Genomic DNA, 23798 nt, shown 5'->3' with positions numbered 1-23798 from the left:
TGTGTGTGAGAGAGAGAGAGAGAGAGAGAGAGAGAACCTCACTGTCATCGCTGTACATCACCTCAAATGATAGCTTTATGTGTGGGTGTGTCATCACTGTACAGCACTCCGGACAAAATGTGTGTGTCAGTGCATGACGCTTGTTACGACAACCAAACGAGATCAGATGAGCGTGGGTGTTTGCATCACGTGTTTCATGCTACATCTTATGCTACATTTGACAGAATCTTTGGCAAAATTACAAGAAAAAAAGTGTGTTTGGAATCAAATTCACAAACACAACCATGAGATTTCGGGGAGCAATATTGTTCTGCGTGACGTACCTGGCTGTGCACTAACAATAGATCACATACGACTGCTTTTACATCAGGGCCAGAGAACACATCAACTGTAGCAATGCAGACAATGATAACTGAGATTTGATACCAAATCCTGAATGGTTTTTATAGAAACTCTGTTTACAATTAAAATATCAATTGGTGGGGAATTTTGTCACAAAAATGCGACCTGATTCACTTGCTTGTGCATCACTAGTAAAACTGTGTTGATCAAGTACGGAAAAAATGCACCACAGAGGTTGGCAGAGGATTTACACTACTGCTGTAATCTTTATAATCAGCTGCTGTAGTGTTTGGGTTGAAATTTATGCTGCATTCATGTGATATTTAGACAGTAATGAGCTGAGTGGGAAAAAAATGTTCATGCAAACTTCCAAGTTGTAATTAATTCTGAGTTGGATTTATCAGGAATTTCCGATATGATATCGCCTACCTGGTGAAAAAGACTAAGACGAGGAGGAGGAGGAGGACTAGGACTAAGACTAAAGAAATGTCCCTAAAAACAGTTGCAAGATGATTGCAAAGCCACAACCACTGACAGTTACATCTAAATAAAATCCAATGTTAACACTGATACAATCAATTAGTAAAATTTAGTCAAATCATGTTTGTATAGGCTAATATAACAAACCAACAAAACAAATTTCCTGCAGTGGGCTTTACAGTCTGTGGAGCAATACAACATCCTCTCTCCTTAGACCCACCATTCAAATAAGGAAAGACTCCCTAAAAAACTGAAGAAACGTTAAGAAGAGCAATAGAGGAGGGATCCCTCCTCCAGGACGGACAGATGTGCAATAGATGTAGTGTGTACACAATAGAGCTCAAATTAAAGAATACAGCAATGAATAGAATAAAAATGTATAATGGATTCATAATATATATGAAGAATGTGATGCAGTTTCTAGGTGCCACCAGAATAGAGTAGGACCTGAGCCACGCAACCCCCATCGCCAAGAACTCTGACTGGAGGGCAGACTATCAATGCAGACTCACTTACCACACCATTCACATTACACAGGAGAAGAGACATGAAAAGACATAGGAACACACAGGAAAGAGAAATGAATAAAAACATCACTTAGACAGAGAAAGAGAGAATTCCTGCAGGATAGGGAAGCAGGTCCAAAATGTTAGGAAGGAGGACCAAAAGCCAGGGAAGCAGAGCGGTTCCAGGATGGTTGCTGGTTCAGCAAACAGAAGGTTAGAGAAATGCATCGATTATCAGGATAGTTGCAATAATCAACTAAATCAATAATCTTGTTGGCAGCACAGCACTTAGTAAATCAATTGAGACAGAAACCGACCCACTGTACAGTACAAGGTCATGAAGAAATCAAGTAATGGCAACTAATTGTAGGTTAAGGCAAAAAAGAGGAAGTCACTAAGGAAGTTATTCCTTAATTAAAAAAGAGCAGCCTGCAAAATGCCTACAAATATATAACACAATATAAATAACAAATAATACACGTTTTACAAATGCCCGATACGATTTACTAACAAACCTAGTTTGTGTTGCAAATAGAAAACACCATTAACACAGTAATGAATTTTGTTTTGCATATACAAAACATACGTACCTATCAAACAATTGCATATTTCTAATACATCATGATTCAGAAACAAATAAAGCATGTCTTACAAATATTAAAAAAATATATCCTACAAAGATTTTAAAAAAATCTATTACGTGACTTTTGGCACAATATATTGTTATATTGGTTTGTTAATAGTGTTTTTATTTGCAAACCACTCTGTTAGTGGATTGTAGTGCATTTGTAAAAAAAAAAAAGGGCAGGAAATTAGCTCCATACATACTGTTCTGCTAACATGGCGTGAATGCAGCATGAGATTCTTGGCCCTTCATGGCTCCCAGTTTCTGCTGGTGTCCTACCCAGATAAAAGCTCATGCATGTTTACGGAAATCTAGAGTGATGTCTTGAGTATGTTTAAATGATTTTAAGGAAAAGAAGTCAACTTTACGTTAGCTTGTTAAGACTGCTGCTGCTCAGATCAGCATTGTTGACATTCCACTCTGAAATCTTCTCATTCCAGTTCTGCAGTTCGGGATAATGTGCAATAATACCTCAAGCTGATTTTAATACGATAATGACGGTGTTTTGTGCACTACCTGTCAGATTTCCATCAAATGCAGTAACTTGTTTTAAAACAGATGCACAAAAGTGAAGAGTCACCACAAGTGCACAGTAATCCTAGAATCTATAAAGGCAAGAACAAAGGTTACTATGTAGATATTAACATTATTTCTTTACATTGTTTTCCATGAGAGGGACCTAAGAAAACAACTTTTTGCACATCATATTTTATACGAAAAGTTTTCCCTACCTTTCTGTACCAGGGACCGAGGCCAGTGGAACGACTGTAGATAGAACGACAGTGTGTGTTGATGTTTTCTTTATAAACTATCATAGTGATTTATGGAGGAAAAAATCTGTTAATTGTCATTGTGTTGGACATATTTCAATATTTTTCTTGTGATGGTTACAAAACCAATGTGAAACAGTTTCTATGATCTTTAAAATCTTTAAAATCTGCTTTATTTACTTAAAAGCTGGTGAAGCTCTGGTTTACCATTTTCAAAGAGTGAACACAAAATGTGAATATTATTGTCTCTTTAAATGGCTAAATTAAATTTTACTGTTGTTTTGTGTCATTATGACATGTACATATTGATTTTGTCAGAGGGTGCAGATAAGGCTGGAGTTAGCAACAGGACATGCGGATGCCATCAGATGCCTCCAATGGTTTATCATGTGATTTTGTAGGTTTATAGCTGTGTTATGGAGGCTGTATGTACAGCACAGAGATTTACATTGTAGTATTAGAACATTTAAAACTCACAATATTGTCAACACTCATGGAAAGTGGTTCAGTTTGTTCTCAATGTTAAATGTGGCGTCCATGAATTATGAATAGAATCACTGACACTCTAATGCTTAAAGGAACACTGATAATTTAGATACATTTTCTTGATTTCTGTCTTCACCAAAGTCAAATGTTTAAGATAAATATCACATTCGTTTTTGTGTGTCCAGTACGGAGACGTGTTCAGCCTAGCTTAGCACAAAGACTGGAAGCAGGGAGAAACTGTAAGCCTAGCTCCATCCATGAGAAAAACCTCCCACCCTCCAACAACTCCAAAGTTGTCAGTGGCTTTTATTTTTTTAAGCGTGGTTGGCACAAAGGCTGGAAGCAGGGTAAAAGTGCGAGTTTATCTCCATATTAATCATTATATTATTTTGCTCTAAACAATCAGACATATCTGTCCCGTCAGTAACAGTTTCAATGAACACAGAAGCTATGGTAGTCGTTGCAAGGAGCAGTTAATGTTTGAAACATCAGTCAAGAAATATGTCAATTTAAGAATCGCTCATCCTGTAATACGATATACAACAATCATTTGTGCTTAACAGCAGTTGTGTGTTATTCTTTCTTAGGTCTCAATTCCTAATCCTGCCTACACATTGGCTTGGTTGTTTTTCCAACCAGGGAAATAGCAGCACAGCATCAGTTAGCACTTACTTTAATCACTGAACAAATTGGCTAAACTGGGGGTATGACAGCATACAGCGGCATCGATGGATTGTCTGGCCTGAGCAATCAGTTTATTTAAATCAGACAGCTTTGGAGTTGAAGCTTTAGAAGGTGGATTTTTATCTTTTCAAAGAGCTAGGCTAAACGCTAAATGCACACTGGAACTATCTCCGTACTGGATGCAGAGACATTAAACTGATATCTGTCTTTTTTATAAAGAACAAGATGATTTAAAGAACAGTCTAACTGATTGTTTTAACACTTTAAACACTCAGACTCAGAGAAAAATGACATGGAATCAAACCTCCACATTGTTTGCTTCCATGTCTTCACTATTTTTCAGCTGTGACTCAAACAGTCTGAATAATGGATGACGAAGAGAGAATCTTTTCCTTCCCACCAGCCCCCCTTCACCCTCTTGCTTACGTTACACAAGGACACAGAGAGCTGAAAATAGCGCTGCTGTCCTCATGTGATGTGAAATTAAAAGCACACTGGAGCGGAGATGCTTGCTGCTGGGGAATGCAACACTTGTTTTACTCCATCTGACAATCCCTCCATCCAGCCTGCAACACCACCTCCATCTGTCTGTGCAAAGGTACTTTTCACTACAGCAAGCTTTTTGGAATATGTACATGTGATTGTAATAAAGAGATTTTAATTAGCTATGACATGGTGGTTTTGTGTCTTCATTGATGCATTAACAACACATTGCTGATATTTGAGATGTCCTGATGGTCAGATAAGAGCAGTAAACCTCAGGCTGATTCAGTCATTCATAACTGGTTTGAACAAGTGAGTTAATGTATTACTGTGGTAAATGATTAATTCAGGGGGAAAAAAGAACATTTTTAATGTACAACATATGAACTCAACAGATTACTGAACAGTCTGTTCTTCAATTATTGCTCTATAAACACACGAGTGCATCACATAATACACATTATTTCATATTGGTTCATTTATTTATTAAAGAATGAAATAAATAAGTCAGGGACTGTTGCAAAGGTTTTAAATGCTGTTGAAAGAAATGGATAATGAATAGTGTCTTTCCTAAAGTCTGCAGTGAATTTTTATAATTCACCATGTCACATTATCACTAAAAAAAAAACCACGACACAACCAAACTCCATCTTCTGATTATGATTTTTAGATGCAGTTGAAAAAGTTCCAGAAATGCCTGTAAATGGATCTTGTGCTAAGATTAATTACATTTAATGGGTGAAAAGTAATAAATCCTAACAAACAATGCACATGTGCCTGTTTTATGAGTTTTTCTTATGCCATTCACTGAAACAATATGCATTCAGAAACAAAAACCCTAAAGAAAGAAGTGCTAATTTAAGCCCTGGAGTGGATCAGATGTCATTTTACCAACAAAATTAAACAAATGTAACTTCATATTTGTAGTATTATTCCATTGTCACAATAGATTTAAGTTCTCATCAAAAACAGACAACATATCACATGATTTACATGTTTTATGTCTTTTCTTGGCATACAGAAATATATAAAGTAGAACAAAGCTTATAATCTGATACAGGTACGGATCAGTGCAGAATATCAGAGTTAAACTAAACTAGAACAATAAACACTCGTTCACAGATCACATTGGTTCACTTCAAAAAGTACATATGCTTGGATCAAATACATGACTTACACATTCTTATCTATATACATGACATACAAAAAAATTGCTTACTTTTAGTATATTGTGGGAGAGAACATTTTTACTTTAAACTTTTCTCTTTTGAAGAGGTCGCACATGGCAGCTAATGTGATGTGTAATGAGACACACTTGTATCGATCCTTCAGTAAAAGGACAGATAGTGGGAAACTAGAGGAAAATGACTCGCAGAGCCCCGGGGGGACAAAAGATCAAGACCTCTGCCCAGAAAAGACAGGAGGTGAAGAGGGAAAGTGATGGTATCAACATGAAAACCTGCCCATTTGTTTTAAGTCATGCTTGTAAATTTAGTGTTAAACAATAGAAATTATCATTGCTGTTGTCACAATGTTGCAAATTGGTCCATTTAATAATGATTTAAATGCAAATTTCAAATCATATGTGTATGTTCACTTACATTTAGCTAATTCCATTAATATTTAGTCTCTGAATAAAATAAAGTTGAAACAGACTATTGTGTGTCAATGCCAAACAGAACAATCACCATATCTTATTTTATACCATCAAAACCCATTTTATTCCTTTACTTAATCATATATTTTTGAATTTTTGAAATTAACTTATTTTCAAAAAATAAATAAATAGATATGAATGAATTCTTCACTAGCTTGTCACATGTGCTACTAGTATAAGCTTTCTCATTCTTATTGACAAGCTTTATTGTACAGCTTGTGCAGAGGAGAAGGCTCTTTTAGTGACACACAGCGAACCTTCTGTCAATGCACTTCTGTCTTCTGAGTGTGGGAAAGCTCTGAAGAACAGAATCACAGTTCAGTGTGATTGGTATCCTCAATCCCACCCGCGGCCTCCTATTATCCAGAGGGATTTGGCACACGTCAGGAAACAGCTGTCTCAACCTCCCACCCTTATTTATGGACAGCAAAATTGAATCTTATTTATGATGCAGAGGCACAAATTTAGAAGGATATTTAAACTTACTCAAAGTGAAAATTGAAAAAGGTAATGTCAATATATAGTGTGTTCAGAGGCATTTGATATTTTGATGGTGCTTTAAAGATTTTATCGACCCTCAGAGCCAGCCAATGGTGTTCTTTCCCTCCAGATGGTTGATGACGTCAAGCTCTACAGCACACGACAAGCATTCATCCGAGGTGCTTTCAGACTTCTTTTATAGTGCTGTGGCTGCATTATTCAAAGACCCAGTGTGGGAAACTGTGGGCAACTTTCTACTCATACCAACAACTAGCAAAAAGATACATTATATATATATCTGAACATCTGGATCTCTCATTTAAAACATACTGCAGCACTGAATAAAAAAATGCCTTCAATAGCTAACTTTCATTATTAGTTGTCATTGATTAATGATGATGATTGTCAGAAAAAAAAAAGCTCATCATAATTTTCCACAATTCCACAACTGTATTCAAAGTGTATCCTCAGCCTAACCAACAGTCCGAAACCTAAAGGCATTCATGTTACAAACATATACAATGACCAAATTCTCATATTAAAAAAAAGAGCAAATAGTTTGCGCCTTTGCTTGATAAATAACAAATAAATAATAGTTTATTAAAATCATTGTTTGTGATAATCTGTTGATAAACTATTCAATGTAAAATGTGTTAAACTGTACAGAGTAGACTTTTGTGTAATTTAAAATGTTATTAATTTAAATACATTGTGGATATAGTTTCTTGTTGATAGCTGTTTGGATATTTTTTTATGAATTTGAAAGATTTTTAAAATACTTTATATATTTGATGTATTATTATTATTTCTGTGCCATGTCTGTGGGTCTGGTGTAGTTACAGCGCATATACTGTATGCTGTATGTATATGGGTGTTGTGACCACTGTATTTTAAAATATTCTGACCTGAAAAAGATTTGGCTGGGATCTAAACGTTGACAGTTAGAGTATATTTTTAGTTTGGAGTCAGCGTGAAGGTGTTTCTCTTTTAATCAATTAAGTTACACCTCCATAGATTCCAGCTGCAGCCTAAATTTGAACACTACTGACAAAACAGTTCTTCAATGATGTTTATATTTAGCTACTGTACATGTGAGTCACTGTGTAATTTATACGCTACAGGATGTAAAAAATACTTAAATATGGACTGTGTACGAGTCAATGGTCTATGGCACGTGTGTGATGGCTTGTGCTCAGTTCAAGTGATTGACCTCCTCCCCCTGTTTCACTGAAATCTAACCATTGTTTCTAAAGCAGTCACAGCATTCATCTGTTAGTGTTGCATCCTTTATTGTTCTCACCAAGCTCTCTGATTGGATGAGACTGTGAGAAACTTCAACCAGACCAAAACTGACACATTCATATGGAGATGTGGGACTATAAATAGGAGGGATGCAGCCAGCAGAGATCAGATTCTCTCTACAGAGACCTCCACAGCACAGAGATCCAGCTATGGCACCTACAATCACTGCAGCAATGACCAACTCTCAGGAGCATCAGACTCTGACCCACAAGGTAAATTGAAGATTCATGATGGCTTAATCTTTTCATGAGAAGTTTCTTTATTCATGCTATCACTAAACTCCAGAATAAGTGTATTAATGACTTTGTTCTTCTTTCTTCAGCACAGAAAGCCTCTGGTGGAGAAGTTACGCAGAGATCGAATCAACAGCAGCATTGAGCAGCTCAAGTCTCTCCTGGGTCCAAAGTTCCTCAAACAGCAGCCAGACTCCAAGATGGAGAAAGGAGACATCCTGGAGTTGACAGTTTGCCTCCTGACACAACTGCAGCAGCAGCATCAACAGCAAGGAAGACTGCTGAACCACTTCAACAAGCTGCAGTCTTCCTCTGACAAGAACCTGAGACAGGCTGACTTCTCTCCTCTGAGCTCCACAGTCCAGACCAGCATCACTAAAGAGAAGAGTCCAGTCAACAGCGCCCTCTGGAGGCCGTGGTAGACTCATACAGACTGGAGTCACTACAGACAAACTGAGATGACCATGTTGGTCAAAGATTACTGGACTTTGATTTTTTGAAATTCAAAGACTTAAAGGCTTTTAAAATACCTTTATCTTAATTTCTAACTCTTTTGTTGAGGAAAATGTCATTTCCTAAGGAAATGTTAAAACAGTATCTTTCATGTTAAGCAAGACCATCTGTGGTCGTTTTGATCAAAACTTTTATTTGTCCTTATATATGCAGGGACATTTTGTCAAAATGGACTTCATGTGATCATTTTAATCTCTTTGATTATTTAACATTTATCTGTTATAGTTTAACAGGTGTTTTTTTTATCCTTTTGTCTGAAAGGTTTTTTTACCTACTGTCTAAGACTGTAATGATACTGAACATTTTAATTAATAAAAAATGTACAGACTTAATTAGGTATTAACCTATTCTTATCACTTTGTGATTAATTGAACCTGATCTGTTGTGAGGTCAGCCTTTTTCTTCCTTTGCTTTTGTTTTAAAGTGCAAACAGTAATTTTATATAAGACTGAGTGATGATCAGTCTCATAATGTTTTGTGTCTTTTGTAAAGACGAATGCTCCTCCACTCATTTTGAGTACAGTGTGTCTTGGAGAAGTGTCCAAGTTGTTGTTGTGATGTATCATCACATCTTTCTGCCTCCAGCTGAAAATGTCATTTGTTGTCATTGCGTTTGTTTGAATAAACAAAAATATAATCAAATCAATTGTGTTTTATCTTGTGTTACTTATTTTAACATATAGCTCCATTGTAGTGATAGTGATAAATTCCTTGAGTGTAAGCGCTCTATCATCACACCAAGGCTCAAATAACAAGCACTTCTGATGTGGGACATAATTCCTCATCCTTTATGAATATACATTATAATGTGGATTGATGATTGATGATGTCACTCAAATTAAATGCTGTGGGTCATCATAAAACTAAATGGAGACATTTTCAATGTGCCTCTGATTACATTTTGATGATTGCTGGATCATGATTTTTGTGCAATTTACTGATTCACAGTATTGGAATGTTTAAAGTTGCACAGAGAAAAGTGAACTGTCCCCTATTATGAGATGCCACACATTGCAGCTGATATGATGAATAATGAGACACACTTGTGATGATCCTCCAGTAATGTCAGTGAAAGGACAGAGTGGGAACCCTCACTCACAGAGTCCAACTGGGACAGAAGACGAAGACTTCTGCCCAGAGGAGACCGAGGTTAAAAGATAATGTGGTGACATCAAAGAAAATGTTGAAGTCAAATATTGAAACAAATTCAACATATACAGTTCTAAAAATATTGTAAGTTGCTCAAGTTGAAAAAAATATATTTTTTATCATGTTAAATTACAGTTCACAAAAGTCTGGTAAGTTACATCCTGTAAAATGTTTTTTGGAACTCAAATTTCAAGTTTCTCACAATTAGGGTCTTACGATAAAATCTTTGTATACTAATAAGTTGAAGTGAAAAATTGTTTAATCTAAATATTGCGCCAAGCAATATGATGATTCTGAATACCAAGGATGCATTTTACCCTTCAAGGTCAGTCTTTATTTTAGATTTTATCTAATATTGTAAATAATTTGACTGCTGGCCAGCAACACTTATGAATAATGTTAAGGTTGTTTTAAACTTTTGATTAAAACTCGGGCTCTACACTACAAATCAAACAAAAAAACATACAAAGATATACAAATACTGGCACAAGAAAACATTGTGCCATGGACGGTGTGGGAAAGCTCGGAGGAAGAGTCATAGTTCAAGTTGATTTACATTCTCAACAACACCAGCAGCCGACTTTTGACCAGGGGGATTTGGCACACTTCAGGAAACAGCTGCCCCAAACCTCCCCCTTTATATAGAGAGCTGAAACTTTGGTCAAGTTGATGATACTAAGACTTATGTTTGAATTTATATTTATATATTTTTTAATTCTGCAGCTTAAATGAAAAAGTGAGTGTCAATTTAATATGACTGCTGACTTGGTGTATTTTTTGGTAGGATTTTAAACTCAATGGTGTTTGGTCCAAACAAACAGATGGTTGGTTACGTCAGGATTTTTCTCTACAACCAGCGTCCGTCACAAAAGCTCCTTTCAAAGTTCTTTTGTAGTGCGCTGACCACCTCAGTCAAAGAGCCCGTGTGGGAAACTGAGAACAACTTTGGACTCACACCAACTTCCCGCCACAAGACAGAGGACCCACCTGCTACAGCTGGACACCAGGATGATTTTGTCCCAATTCAAACAATAATAAATATAAACTACTGTGGATATCTGATGTTGTTTTAAAGTGCCTTGAAACACTGATGAAAAACCTTTAAAATAAAACTGAAAATGTTATATTCACATACAATATAACCCTATATAAAGCAAACTAATTGTAACATAATAGTTAATATATGATACACAAATTTACTTTAGTGCAAACACTAGCCCCAAAAGGGGATACAGGCATTTCTGTCTATATTACCTTGAGTGTCTGCACATAAAGACATGTTCACACAATTGTTAGCGCCTACACAGTCTTTGCAGTCTTACATTTTGAGCTGCAAATGCACAAGGATGTAAAGGGTCAAGACAAATGTTACATCTTGTGGACCATCACGCCAAGAAAGATGTGGAAACTATAAATTAAGGAATGAAGTAAATTTGGCTCTAACACATGCACTGTATGAAGAGTCTGGTCTCAAACATGTGAAGGAATGATGAACATATGCTCAGTCAAAGTCATTGATCCCAGCATCAGGCAGCAGATCTGATCTCTACAGGGTCACCACTTTCCCAGATTCACATAGAGCTCTGCGGATCTCTCACCATTATGCCCCCCAGTCCTCCACCTGTTCCCCTGAGATCTGACCATTGTCCCTTACAAATGTGACCACTAAGTATGTGGCAGTGTGAAACTCCCTTTTTTGGCACCCTGATTGGATGAGACTGTGAGAAACCTCAACCACACCGAGACCCACACATTCATATGGAGATGTGGGACTATAAATAAGAGGGATGCAGCCAGCAGAGATCAGATTCTCTCTACAGAGACCTCAACAGCACAGAGATCCAGCTATGGCACCTACAGTCACTGCAGCAATGACCAACTCTCAGGAGCATCTGACTCTGACCCACAAGGTAAAATCCGGACTAACTTTCATGGAGATGTAGCAACACTGTTGTTGTAATATATTTGTAGAACCATTAACCACTATAAGTTTATTAATGATATTTGTTTTCTTCTGTCTGCAGCTTGGAAAGCCTCTGGTGGAGAAGTTACGCAGAGAGCGCATCAACAGCAGCATTGAGCAGCTCAAGTCTCTCCTGGGTCCAGAGTTCCTCAAACAGCAGCCAGACTCCAAGATGGAGAAAGCAGACATCCTGGAGATGACAGTTTGCCTCCTGACACAACTGCAGCAGCAGCATCAACAGCAAGGAAGACTGCTGAACCACTTCAACAAGCTGCAGTCTTCCTCTGACAAGAACCTGAGACAGGCTGACTTCTCTCCTCTGAGCTCCACAGTCCAGACCAGCATCAGTAAAGAGAAGAGTCCAGTCAACAGCGCCCTCTGGAGGCCGTGGTAGACTCATACAGACTGGAGTCACTACAGAAACACCCAGATGACCATGTTGGTCAAAGATTACTGGACTGAATTATTTGAGATTTAATTCACTTGTTCTTCTGTATACAGAAGGATCATTTGTGTGTTTTTGTGTTTGTGCTCGATGACATTTCCTAAGGAAATGACAGCAACAATATCTTTCAAGTGAAGAAAGAGCATCTTGTCATGCATGTTGCACGAACTAAATCTGATTGCATCAGCAATTGTTATAATGCTTCATTGTACTTCATGTATTGGTAGTATATAATGTTATGGTAACATTTATTACCTTTTGATTGATTATTGATCATTTTGATCATATATTTAACTGTCCTTTTTATGGACATATTGTTATAATGGACTTTACCTCACTTTAATCTCTGTGATTACTCAAAACTGATCTGTTGTAAGATCCAAATGTTTATCTTTTTTCTAAAAAGTTTGTTTAAATTCAGGCTATCACAATTTTCTAGTGATACTTTTATGCCTCACTACATGTCACATATTGTTACAATATAATGCTATGATGACATTTGTTACCTCTTGATTAGTATTAGCCGGCAGTCTTCCTCTAACAAGAACCTGAGACAGGCTGACTTCTCTCCTCTGAGCTCCACAGTCCAGACCAGCATCACTAAAGAGAAGAGTCCAGTCAACAGCGCCCTCTGGAGGCCGTGGTAGACTCATACAGACTGGAGTCACTACAGACAAACTAAGATGACCATGTTGGTCAAAGATTACTGGACTTTGATTTTTTGAAATTCAAAGACTTAAAGGCTTTTAAAATACCTTTATCTAAATTTCTAACTCTTTTGTTGAGGAAAATGTCATTTCCTAAGGAAATGTTAAAACAGTATCTTTCATGTTAAGGAAGACCATCTGTGGTCGTTTTGATCAAAACTTTTATTTGTCCTTATATATGCAGGGACATTTTGTCAAAATGGACTTCATGTGATCATTTTAATCTCTTTGAATATTTAACATGTATCTGTTATAGTTTAACAGGTGTTTTTTTTTTTATCCTTTTGTCTGAAAGGTTTTTTTGACCTACTGTCTTAGACTCTAATGATACTGAACATTTATTCAAATGTACAGACTTAATTAGGTATTAACCTATTCTTATCACTTTGTGATTAATTGAACCTGATCTGTTGTGAGGTCAGCCTTTTTCTTCCTTTGCTTTTGTTTTAAAGTGCAAACAGTAATTTGATGTAAGACTGAGTGATGATCAGTCTCATAATGTTTTTGTCTTTTGTAAAGACGAATGCTCCTCCACTCATTTTGAGTACAGTGTGTCTTGGAGAAGTGTCCAAGTTGTTGTTGTGATGTATCATCACATCTTTCTGCCTCCAGCTGAAAATGTCATTTGTTGTCATTGCGTTTGTTTGAATAAACAAAAACATAATCAAGTGAATTGCATCTTGTTATCTTGTGTTACTTATTTTTATGTATAGCTACACTGTAATTATGGTGATACATTTTTCAAGTGTTTCATTTGTGAATGTTTATTATCGATAGAGTGCTCTATCATTACAACAAGGCTCAAATAACAAACCTCTGATCAAATCTGGGACATAATTCCTCATCCATTGTCTACATGTCAATATATTAGTTTGAATGAAAGCAGAGTACATTTTCATGTGGACTGAAGAACAGATTTGCTGGGCCAACATCTTATATGTCACTATTTAAATGCAGTGGCTCATATTTAGTTACTTAACCAACTGAGGATACTTTCATTGAAGCAGACTGTGTTGGAAAAAGTGCTGTATCATAAGTTTGGTGCTATAGTCTATATGAGGTGTTGGAATTTGAAAACCTTAATGTTCATTTGAATGTTTTTGTCTCCTAAAGAGGCCATACATTGAAGCTAATGTGCTGCGTAATGAGATCCACTTGTATTGATCCTCTAATAAAAGCGGTCAAAGGACAGAGTGTGGGAAACCAGAGAAAACTCAGTCACAGAGCTCCAACAGTACAATAGCTTTGACCTGTGCCTTCAAGTGGCAGAGGTTAAATGGTACTGAGGCAAAAAAGATGCTGATCTGTTTGACATCAGTCTCGTAAATTTAATGCTCTGCTTTTACAATATGCATCAGGTCACTGTTTATAGTTGTGAAAATGCTGCCAATTGATCAAGATAATTTTTTTCCCGCCATTTATGTTTAAGTAACTTTGTTATATTGAAACATAAAACATCATCTGATATTTGAAACACAATTTAAGTTTTTCTTACTTTCTCACAATTAGTTTCATTGAATGTATTCTTAATGCTGGTGAGGTGAAGCAGAACACTTCCAATGTGAATATCATCAGTGATTCTGTTGACTTAAAACCCAGTTCACTTTTATTTATGCCTATTTTTTTAAATGGTAAAACTTTCCAAAAAAGTGATTAATTACTCTACTAGCCTACAACATTTACTGTGTGTGCAGTTTTTAGAGAAGAAATATTTCGAGAAAAATACGTGTATTGTTGAGTTTAAAGTCATACATTTACGAGAAAAAAACTTGACATGGTATGGTTTTTTTTGTCTCCAAAACAGGCCAGGCGGATGTTTAGGATGATATTGATTCTGCGCTCAGAAGAATACAAATGAACAACTACCTTAATCAATAATGCCCACAACAGGGTGTTAAAGAGTCTGTATGTCCTGGTGCACATTAGCTGTATAAGGGTTAAGTAAATCCTACAAGTTGTTTTTTTGAGTGTGGCTACTGTATATGCCAACAAGAGTCCTTTTTGTAACACAGCACATGCCTCAGTGTCTGTCAAGGGGCAACAGGAGTGTGGGAAAGCTCTGAGGAAAAGAGCCATAGTTCAAGTTGATTTGAATCTCAACTCCGCCGGCAGCCGACTATTATCCAAAGGGATCTGGCAAACGTCAGGACACAGCTGCCTTAACCTTCCAACTTCATGTAAAGACCTAGAATATTGGTCCATTTGATGATTAAAATAAAAAGGGTTTCATTTGGACCGCATATTCAAATTGTATGCAGCTGCAAATTAAGAAAGTGAAAGCCAATTTAGTACTATTGCAGATATTTGATGTGTTTTTTAAATACATTTTAAATGTTAAAGGTAACCAATGATGTTCTTTCCCTCCAGATGGATGGTGACGTCAGGCTCTTTATCTACTGCAGGACACAACCAGCGTCTGTCACAAAAGCTCCTTTCAAAGTTCTTTTGTAGTGCACTGACCAGACTATTCAAAGAGTCAGTGTGGGAAACCGAGAACAACTTTCTACTCACACCAACTTCCAGCCACGAAACAGAGGACCCACCTGCTACATCTGGACACTTGGAGTATAAATATTGATAATATGAAAATGCCATGCCATCTGAAATTATTTTCCACTGCTTTGCACTGATAAAAACTATTTTATTTTTAATTAAAATGGGCCAATTTAGTTTGCATACAGTACAACTCTGTAGAGAGCTTAAAAAATTATATATTTGTTTTTAAATGTGTAAATTTCTATACACATAAAGTTATATATTCAACAGAAATATATTGCAAGCAGAAATACCTTTTATATTGATGCCTTTATAAATATACATAGAGTTTATCCTATATGGTGTAGGGTGAATTTCGGTCAAGCACAATAATTATATGTAGAGTTAATGGTCTAACAGGAATGATGAGATGATGAGTGGATGCTCAAAAAAATCATTGATCTGCAGCATGAGGCAGCAGATCTGCTCTTCCTGCAGTCACCACTTTCCCAGATTCAAAATGAGGTCTATAGATTCTGTCTCCATCAACGCCCCTTAGTCCAAAACCTGTTCCCTTGAGATTTAACCAATGTCCCACTGAGCATGTGGAAGCTTAGCATTTCTTTTCTTTTGTCTGGCTTTCTGATTGGCTGAGACTGTGAGAAACTGCAACTACACCAAGACCCACACATTCATATGGAGATGTGGGACTATAAATAGGAGGGATGCAGCAAGCAGAAATCAGATTCTCTCTACAGAGACCTCTACAGCACAGAGATCCAGCTATGGCACCTACAATCACTGCAGCAATGACCAACTCTCAGGAGCATCTGACTCTGACCCACAAGGTAAATTGATGATTCATGATGACTTAATCTCTCCATGAGAAGTTTCTTTATTCATGCTATCACTGAACTCCAGAATAAGTTTATTAATGACTTTGTTCTTCTTTCTTCAGCTCAAAAAGCCTCTGGTGGAGAAGTTACGCAGAGAGCGAATCAACAGCAGCATTGAGCAGCTCAAGTCTCTCCTGTGTCCAAAGTTCCTCAAACAGCAGCCAGACTCCAAGATGGAGAAAGCAGACATCCTGGAGATGACAGTTTGCCTCCTGACACAACTGCAGCAGCAGCAGCAGCAGCAAGGAAGACTGCTGAACCACTTCAACAAGCTGCAGTCTTCCTCTGACAAGAACCAGAGACAAGCTGACTTCTCTCCTCTGAGCTCCACAGTCCAGACCAGCATCACTAAAGTGAAGAGTCCAGTCAACAGCGCCCTCTGGAGGCCGTGGTAGACTCATACAGACTGGAGTCACTACAGAAACACCCAGATGACCGTGTTGGTCAAAGATTACTGGACTGAATTATTTGAGATTTAATTCACTTGTTCTTCTGTATACAGAAGGATCATTTGTGTGTTTTTTGTGTTTGTGCTCGATGACATTTCCTAAGGAAATGACAGCAACAATATCTTTCAAGTGAAGAAAGAGCATCTTGTCATGCATGTTGCACGAACTAAATCTGATTGCATCAGCAATTGTTATTATGCCTCATTGTACTTCATGTATTGGTAGTATATAATGTTATGGTAACATTTGTAACCTTTTGATTGATTATTGATCATTTTGATCATATATTTAACTGTCCTTTTTATGGACATATTGTTATAATGGACTTTACCTCACTTTAATCTCTGTGATTACTCAAAACTGATCTGTTGTAAGATCCAAATGTTTATCTTTTTTCTAAAAAGTTTGTTTAAATTCAGGCTATCACTTTTTTCTAGTGATACTTTTATGCCTCACTACATGTCACATATTGTTACAATATAATGCTATGGTGACATTTGTTACCTCTTGATTAATATTAATCATTCTAAAAAAATCCTAATTGTCCTTTTTATGGACATTTTATCACAGTGGACTTTAAACCACTTCATGTGATTATTGAGAAGTGATCTGTTTTAAGATCAATATGTTTATTCTTTTACTGTAAAAGTTTCTGATTAATGTCACACTGTCACAGTTTTTCAGTGACACAATACTGGCAATATGTTCATATTGAGAATGAATTGAATTTAATTATTATTAAGAACAATGTGATCTGTTGTAAGATCAGTTGTTACTTGTTGTTACTTTTGCTCTTTAAGTGCAAAGGTTTTAATCCATTTGGTAAAAATTGCAAAGGACAGTGAGTACTGTGTCCTCAAATACTGTCAATTGTTTGTCTTTTATAAAGACAGCTGTTCCTTTACTCTGTCTGAGTACAGTGTGTCTTGTAGAAATCTACAAGTTGTTGTTGTGATGTATCATCACGTGTTGTTGGAGTTTGCAACCTTTATGTGCCTCATTGAATAAACAAACACTGAAATTGCTAAATTTGTGTTTCCATGTATTTTGTGTCCTATTTAAACTGTCTATGATGACAAAATCAAGTTTCTACACTTAATTAATTGAATTCAATTACTGCTCCAAACCTTTAGTTGATAAACATAATTAAATCTAACACATACTACTTGTGTACCCATGATGAAGGTAAAGATAGTACTCTGTGAAGCTGCTCCATTACGATGTTTGATGAATTGGCATTATCAGCTTCATGTCATTCTGCTTTTGGGCAAACTATCAAATCCAATTAGAAAACTTACTTTTCAAAAATTCCTTTACTTCACCATCCTTTTGGTGTATAAACATCAGTTGAAGGTGTTTAAATGTAAAATGTTTCAAGTTATCGATTCCCTGACTTAAAGAGGTCATTGTATCTAATCTGATGCATAATGAGACACACTTCTATTGTTCCTCCAGTGAAAGCAGTGAAAACACAGACTGTGGGAAACCAGAAGAAACTCCCTCACAGAGCCGCTGCAGGACAATAGATCCAGACCTTTGGCCTGAGGAGGTTAAAGAGACTCCAGCACCCAAACTAGAAACTTTCTTCAAGTCAATTTTAACTTTTTCTTCCTATGATAAAAATCACTATCACCAGTTTTATATATTGCCATTCCCAAAAGTTGGTTATTTGAATAGTTAATTACGTTATGTTTATGATGTAGATTGTGACACTTAAATTATTATTTACAATTCAAATTTACAATAACATTTCAGAAATACAGCCTTAAAATTCTTCATTTTTGAAAACAGAAAAATTTGCCAAATATTCAGTATTTTGACAACAGTATAACCACAATAAAGTATCACAGTTTTGACTTCAGTGTATATTGGTTGTATTTATACTACAGTTCTGTTGAATACTTAAGTAACTAAGGTGATTGCTCCACTTGTTTCAGTTACTCCTAATTTGACTTTCTACATATTTTATAATTCAATCTCAGTGAGCTGTACAGTGTAAAAAAGCCTACACGGGTTCCTGAAAAAACTCAGTTTGGATTTGGCACGTGCCTAAATATCTTTATATGGACAGAGTGTGGGAAAGCTCTGGAGAGCAAAGTCGAGACTGATTAGCATCCTAAACTCCACCAGCAGCCTCCTATTCTCCAAAGGGATATGGCACACTTCAGGAAACAGCTGTTTCAACCTCCCACACGCATACACAGAGCTGACATTCTGATCCAGTTGGTGAAAGATGTCAGGAATTTAACTAAATGTTCAAAATGTATGAAAATGATTGGACATTGAATCAATTATTCTCAAAAACTATTGATATCAGCCTTCACGATGACATATTTCATAAAAATGTCATACTTTACAAGCTGTCAGAGCCAGCCAATGATGTTCTTTCCCTCCAGATGGTTGGTGACGTCAGGCTCTGTTTCTACTACGACACCCGTCCACTATCAGTCACAAAAGCTGCATTCAAAACCCCTTTGTGGTTCATTGACCGCAGCATTCAGGGAGTGTGTGGGAAACTCAGATAAACTTTTACTCACAAGTCAGGAGACTACAACATCTGGACGGACGTGTGATAGCTACACTCAAGTTTTTAAAAATTCCAGTTAAATAAATCAATTTTCTTGTGTTTAATATCCATAAGAATTTGTTTCCAAGTTATAACATTTCAAATCAAATTAAATAATGTAGTAATATGGGCAGAAATTATAAAATGAAAAATGTAACAGAAAACATAAATAGTTTGAGTAGTTTGATTTAATGTCATGACTAAATAGAAACATAAAATACATTCTATATCCACTGATTTATAAGTGTAGTAACATGTGAGTCATACAGTGCTTTTAACATGGATATAATTAATTGTCTTTCTCCCACGTGTGTGATGGGTTGATGAGCGTGTGCTCAGTCAAAGTCATTGATCCCAGCATCAGGCAGCAGATCTGATCTCTACAGGGTCACCACTTTCCCAGATTCACACAGAGCCCAGTGAGTCTCTCTCCATCCACCCCCCCAGTCCTCCACCTGTTACCCTGAGAATTAACCATTATCCCTCAGGCCATACATGCATTCAGCATGCTTCATCCTCTTTTGTCTCACCAAGCTCTCTGATTGGTTGAGACTGTGAGAAACTGCAACCACACCGAGACCCACACATTCATATGGAGATGTGGGACTATAAATAGGAGGGATGCAGCCAGCAGAGATCAGATTCTCTCTACAGAGACCTCTACAGCACAGAGATCCAGCTATGGCACCTACAATCACTGCAGCAATGACCAACTCTCAGGAGCATCTGACTCTGACCCACAAGGTAAATTGATGATTCATGATGACTTAATCTCTCCATGAGAAGTATCTTTATTCATGCTATCACTGAACTCCAGAATAAGTTTATTAATGACTTTGTTCTTATTTCTTCAGCTCAGAAAGCCTCTGGTTGAGAAGTTACGCAGAGATCGAATCAACAGCAGCATTGAGCAGCTCAAGTCTCTCCTGGGTCCAAAGTTCCTCAAACAGCAGCTAGACTCCAAGATGGAGAAAGCAGACATCCTGGAGATGACAGTTTGCCTCCTGACAAAACTGCAGCACCAGCATCAGCAGCAGCATCCAGCTGTTGAGTCAGCAGCTGTGGATCAAGGCTACTCCAGGTGTGTCCGAGAGGTGGCGCACTTCCTGTGCAAAGAGGAGGTGAAGACACAGTCCCAGAAAAGACTGCTGAACCACTTCAACAAGCTGCAGTCTTCCTCTGACAAGAACCTGAGAGATGCTGACTTCTCTCCTCTGAGCTCCACAGTCCAGACCAGCATCACTAAAGAGAAGAGTCCAGTCAACAGCGCCCTCTGGAGGCCGTGGTAGACTCATACAGACTGGAGTCACTACAGACAAACTAAGATGACCGTGTTGGTCAAAGTTTACTGGACTGAATTATTTGAGATTTAATTCACTTGTTCTTCTGTATACAGAAGGATCATTTGTGTGTTTTTGTGTTTGTGCTCGATGACATTTCCTAAGGAAATGACAGCAACAATATCTTTCAAGTGAAGAAAGAGCATCTTGTCATGCATGTTGCATGAACTAAATCTGATTGCATCAGCAATTATTATGCTTCAATGTCCTTCATGTATTTGTAGTTTATAATGTTATGGTAACATTTATTACCTTTTGATTAGTATTGATCATTTTGATCATATATTTAACTGTCCTTTTTATGGACATATTGTTATAATGGACTTTATCTCACTTTAATCTCTTTGATTACTCAAAACTGATCTGTTGTAAGATCCAAATGTTTATCTTTTTTTTTCTAAAAAGTTTGTTTAAAATCAGGCTATCACAATTTTCTAGTGATACTTTTATGCCTCACTACATGTCACATATTGTTACAATATAATGCTATGATGACATTTGTTACTTCTGATTAATATTAATCATTCAGAAAAATCTTAATTGTCCTTTTTATGGACATTTTATCATAGTGGACTTTAAACCACTTCATGTGATTATTGAGAAGTGATCTGTTTTAAGATCAATATGTTTATTCTTTTACTGTAAAAGTTTCTGATTAATGTCACACTGTCACAGTTTTTCAGTGACACAATACTGGCAATATTTTCATATTGAGAATGAATTTAATTTTGTGATCATTAATAACAATGTGATCTGTTGTAAGATCAGTTGTTACTTGTTGTGACTTTTGCTCTTTAAGTGCAAAGGTTTTAATCCATTTGGTAAAAATTGCAAAGGACAGTGAGTACTGTGTCCTCAAATACTGTCAATTGTTTGTCTTTTATAAAGACAGCTGTTCCTTTACTCTGTCTGAGTACAGTATGTCTTGTAGAAATCTACAAGTTGTTGTTGTGATGTATCATCACGTGTTGTTGGAGTTTGCAACCTTTATGTGCCTCATTGAATAAACAAACACTGAAATTGCTAAATTTGTGTTTCCATGTATTTTGTGTAATATTTAACCTGTCTATGATGACAAAATCAACTTTCTACACTTAATTAATTGAATTCAATTACTATTCCAAACCTTTAGTTGATAAACATAATTAAATTCCACAAATACTACTTGTGTACCCATGATGAAGGTAAAGATAGTAGTCTGTGAAGCTGCTCCATTACGATGTTTGATGTATTGGCATTATCAGCTTTATGTCATTCTGCTTTTGGGCAAACTATCAAATCCAATTAGAAAACTTACTTTTCAAAAATTCCTTTACTTCACCATCCTTTTGGTGTATAACCATCAGTTGAAGGTGTTTAAATGTAAAATGTTTCAAGTTATCGATTCCCTGACTTAAAGAGGTCATTGTATCTAATCTGATGCATAATGAGACACACTTCTATTGTTCCTCCAGTGAAAGCAGTGAAAAAACAGACTGTGGGAAACCAGAAGAAAGTCACTCACAGAGCCGCTGCAGGACAATAGATCGAGACCTTTGGCCTGAGGATGTTAAAGAGACTCCAGCCCCCAAACTAGAAACTTTCTTCAAGTCAATTTTAACTTTTTCTTCCTATGATTAAAATCACCAGTTTTATATATTGCTATTTCCAAAAGTCGTGAATCAAAAGAGTAAATATAAGTACGTTCGTGATGCAGAATATGATCCTGAAATTGTCATTTATAATTCAAAATATATCACATTTGGGTTTCCAACATTTCCACAACATTTCAGGATTATGGCCTTAAATACTTTGTCTTTGAAATCAAGACACTAGGATACTTTTTCAGTTTTAAACCAAATTCAGAGTTTTTCTTAGTGTTAAACCTCAACAAAATATCACAATTTGACCAAAGTAATAATATTTATTACATTAAGGTGATAGGTTTGTTACATTTTTAAACGACTGAGGGGAATTCTCCACTGGTTTTCATTGCTCCTAATTTGATTTTCTACATATTTTTAAATTAAATCTCAATCAGTTGTATACTATAAAAAGAAAAAAGAAAACTTAATGCCTTACAAGTGTTAAAAATACTCCTCAAAAATTCAGTTTGGATTTGGCACATTCCTAAATATCTTTATATGGACAGAGTGTGGGAAAGCTCTGGAGCGCAAAGTCGAGACTGATTAGCATCCTAAACTCCACCAGCAGCCTCCTATTCTCCAAAGGGATATGGCACACTTCAGGAAACAGCTGTTTCAACCTCCCACACTCATACACAGAGCTGAAATTCTGATCCACTTGGTGAAAGATGTCAGGAATTTAACTAAATGTTTAAAATCTATGAAAATGATTGGACATTGACTCAATTATTCTCAAAAACTATTGATATCAGCCTTCATGATGACATATTTCATAAAAATGTCATACTTTACAAGCTGTCAGAGCCAGCCAATGGTGTTCTTTCCCTCCAGATGGTTGGTGACGTCAGGCTCTGTTTCTACTACGACACCCGTCCACTATCAGTCACAAAAGCTGCATTCAAAACCCCTTTGTGGTTCATTGACCGCAGCATTCAGGGAGTGTGTGGGAAACTCAGATCAAATTTTACTCACAAGTCAGGAGACTACAACATCTGGACGGACGTGTGATAGCTACACTCAAGTTTTTAAAAATTCCACTTAAATAAATCAATTTTCTTGTGTTTAATATCGATAAGAATTTGTTTCCAAGTTATACAATTTCAAATCAAATTAAATAATGTAGTAACATGGTCAGAAATTATAAAATGAAAAATGTAAGAGAAAACATAAATAGTTTGAGTAGTTTGATTTAATGTCATGACTAAATAGAAACATAAAATACATTCTATATCCACTGATTTATAAGTGTAGTAACATGTGAGTCATACAGTGCTTTTAACATGGATATAATTAATTGTCTTTCTCCCAAGTGTGTGATGGGCTGATGAGCGTGTGCTCAGTCAAAGTCATTGATCCCAGCATCAGGCAGCAGATCTGATCTCTACAGGGTCACCACTTTCCCAGATTCACACAGAGCCCAGTGAGTCTCTCTCCATCCACCCCCCCAGTCCTCCACCTGTTCCCCTGAGATTTAACAATTATCCCCCAGGCAATAACAGCATTCAGCATGTTTCATCCTCTTTTGTCTCACCATGCTCTCTGATTGGTTGAGACTGTGAGAAACTGCAACCACACCGAGACCAACACATTCATATGGAGATGTGGGACTATAAATAGGAAGG

General features: G+C 36.6%; 4 protein-coding genes across 4 annotated transcripts; all 4 read left to right on the top strand.

Annotated features, from left to right (window-relative positions):
* Positions 1-7904: 7904 nt before the first annotated feature.
* Positions 7905-8470, top strand: LOC133977997 (transcription factor HES-1-like). Its single transcript, XM_062416314.1, has 2 exons — positions 7905-8027; positions 8138-8470. The coding sequence occupies exons 1-2, from the start codon at positions 7905-7907 to the stop codon at positions 8468-8470; spliced, it is 456 nt and encodes a 151-aa protein (XP_062272298.1).
* A 3027-nt stretch (positions 8471-11497) lies between these two features.
* On the top strand, positions 11498-12067 carry LOC133977982 (transcription factor HES-1-like). Its single transcript, XM_062416292.1, has 2 exons — positions 11498-11620; positions 11735-12067. Exons 1-2 carry the CDS (start codon positions 11498-11500, stop codon positions 12065-12067), a joined length of 456 nt encoding a protein of 151 aa, XP_062272276.1.
* A 3958-nt stretch (positions 12068-16025) lies between these two features.
* LOC133977983 (transcription factor HES-2-like) lies at positions 16026-16591 on the top strand. The gene is made up of 2 exons (XM_062416293.1): positions 16026-16148; positions 16259-16591. Exons 1-2 carry the CDS (start codon positions 16026-16028, stop codon positions 16589-16591), a joined length of 456 nt encoding a protein of 151 aa, XP_062272277.1.
* Positions 16592-19832: 3241 nt separating this feature from the next.
* Positions 19833-20500, top strand: LOC133977961 (transcription factor HES-5-like). Its single transcript, XM_062416266.1, has 2 exons — positions 19833-19955; positions 20066-20500. The coding sequence occupies exons 1-2, from the start codon at positions 19833-19835 to the stop codon at positions 20498-20500; spliced, it is 558 nt and encodes a 185-aa protein (XP_062272250.1).
* Positions 20501-23798: the final 3298 nt, after the last annotated feature.

This window comes from Scomber scombrus, chromosome 3, assembly GCF_963691925.1.
Source record: "Scomber scombrus chromosome 3, fScoSco1.1, whole genome shotgun sequence".
In the NCBI taxonomy this organism is placed as follows: domain Eukaryota; kingdom Metazoa; phylum Chordata; class Actinopteri; order Scombriformes; family Scombridae; genus Scomber; species Scomber scombrus.
The sequence above is the reverse complement of the archived record's forward strand: the minus strand, read 5'-3'. Positions and strand labels throughout refer to the sequence as shown.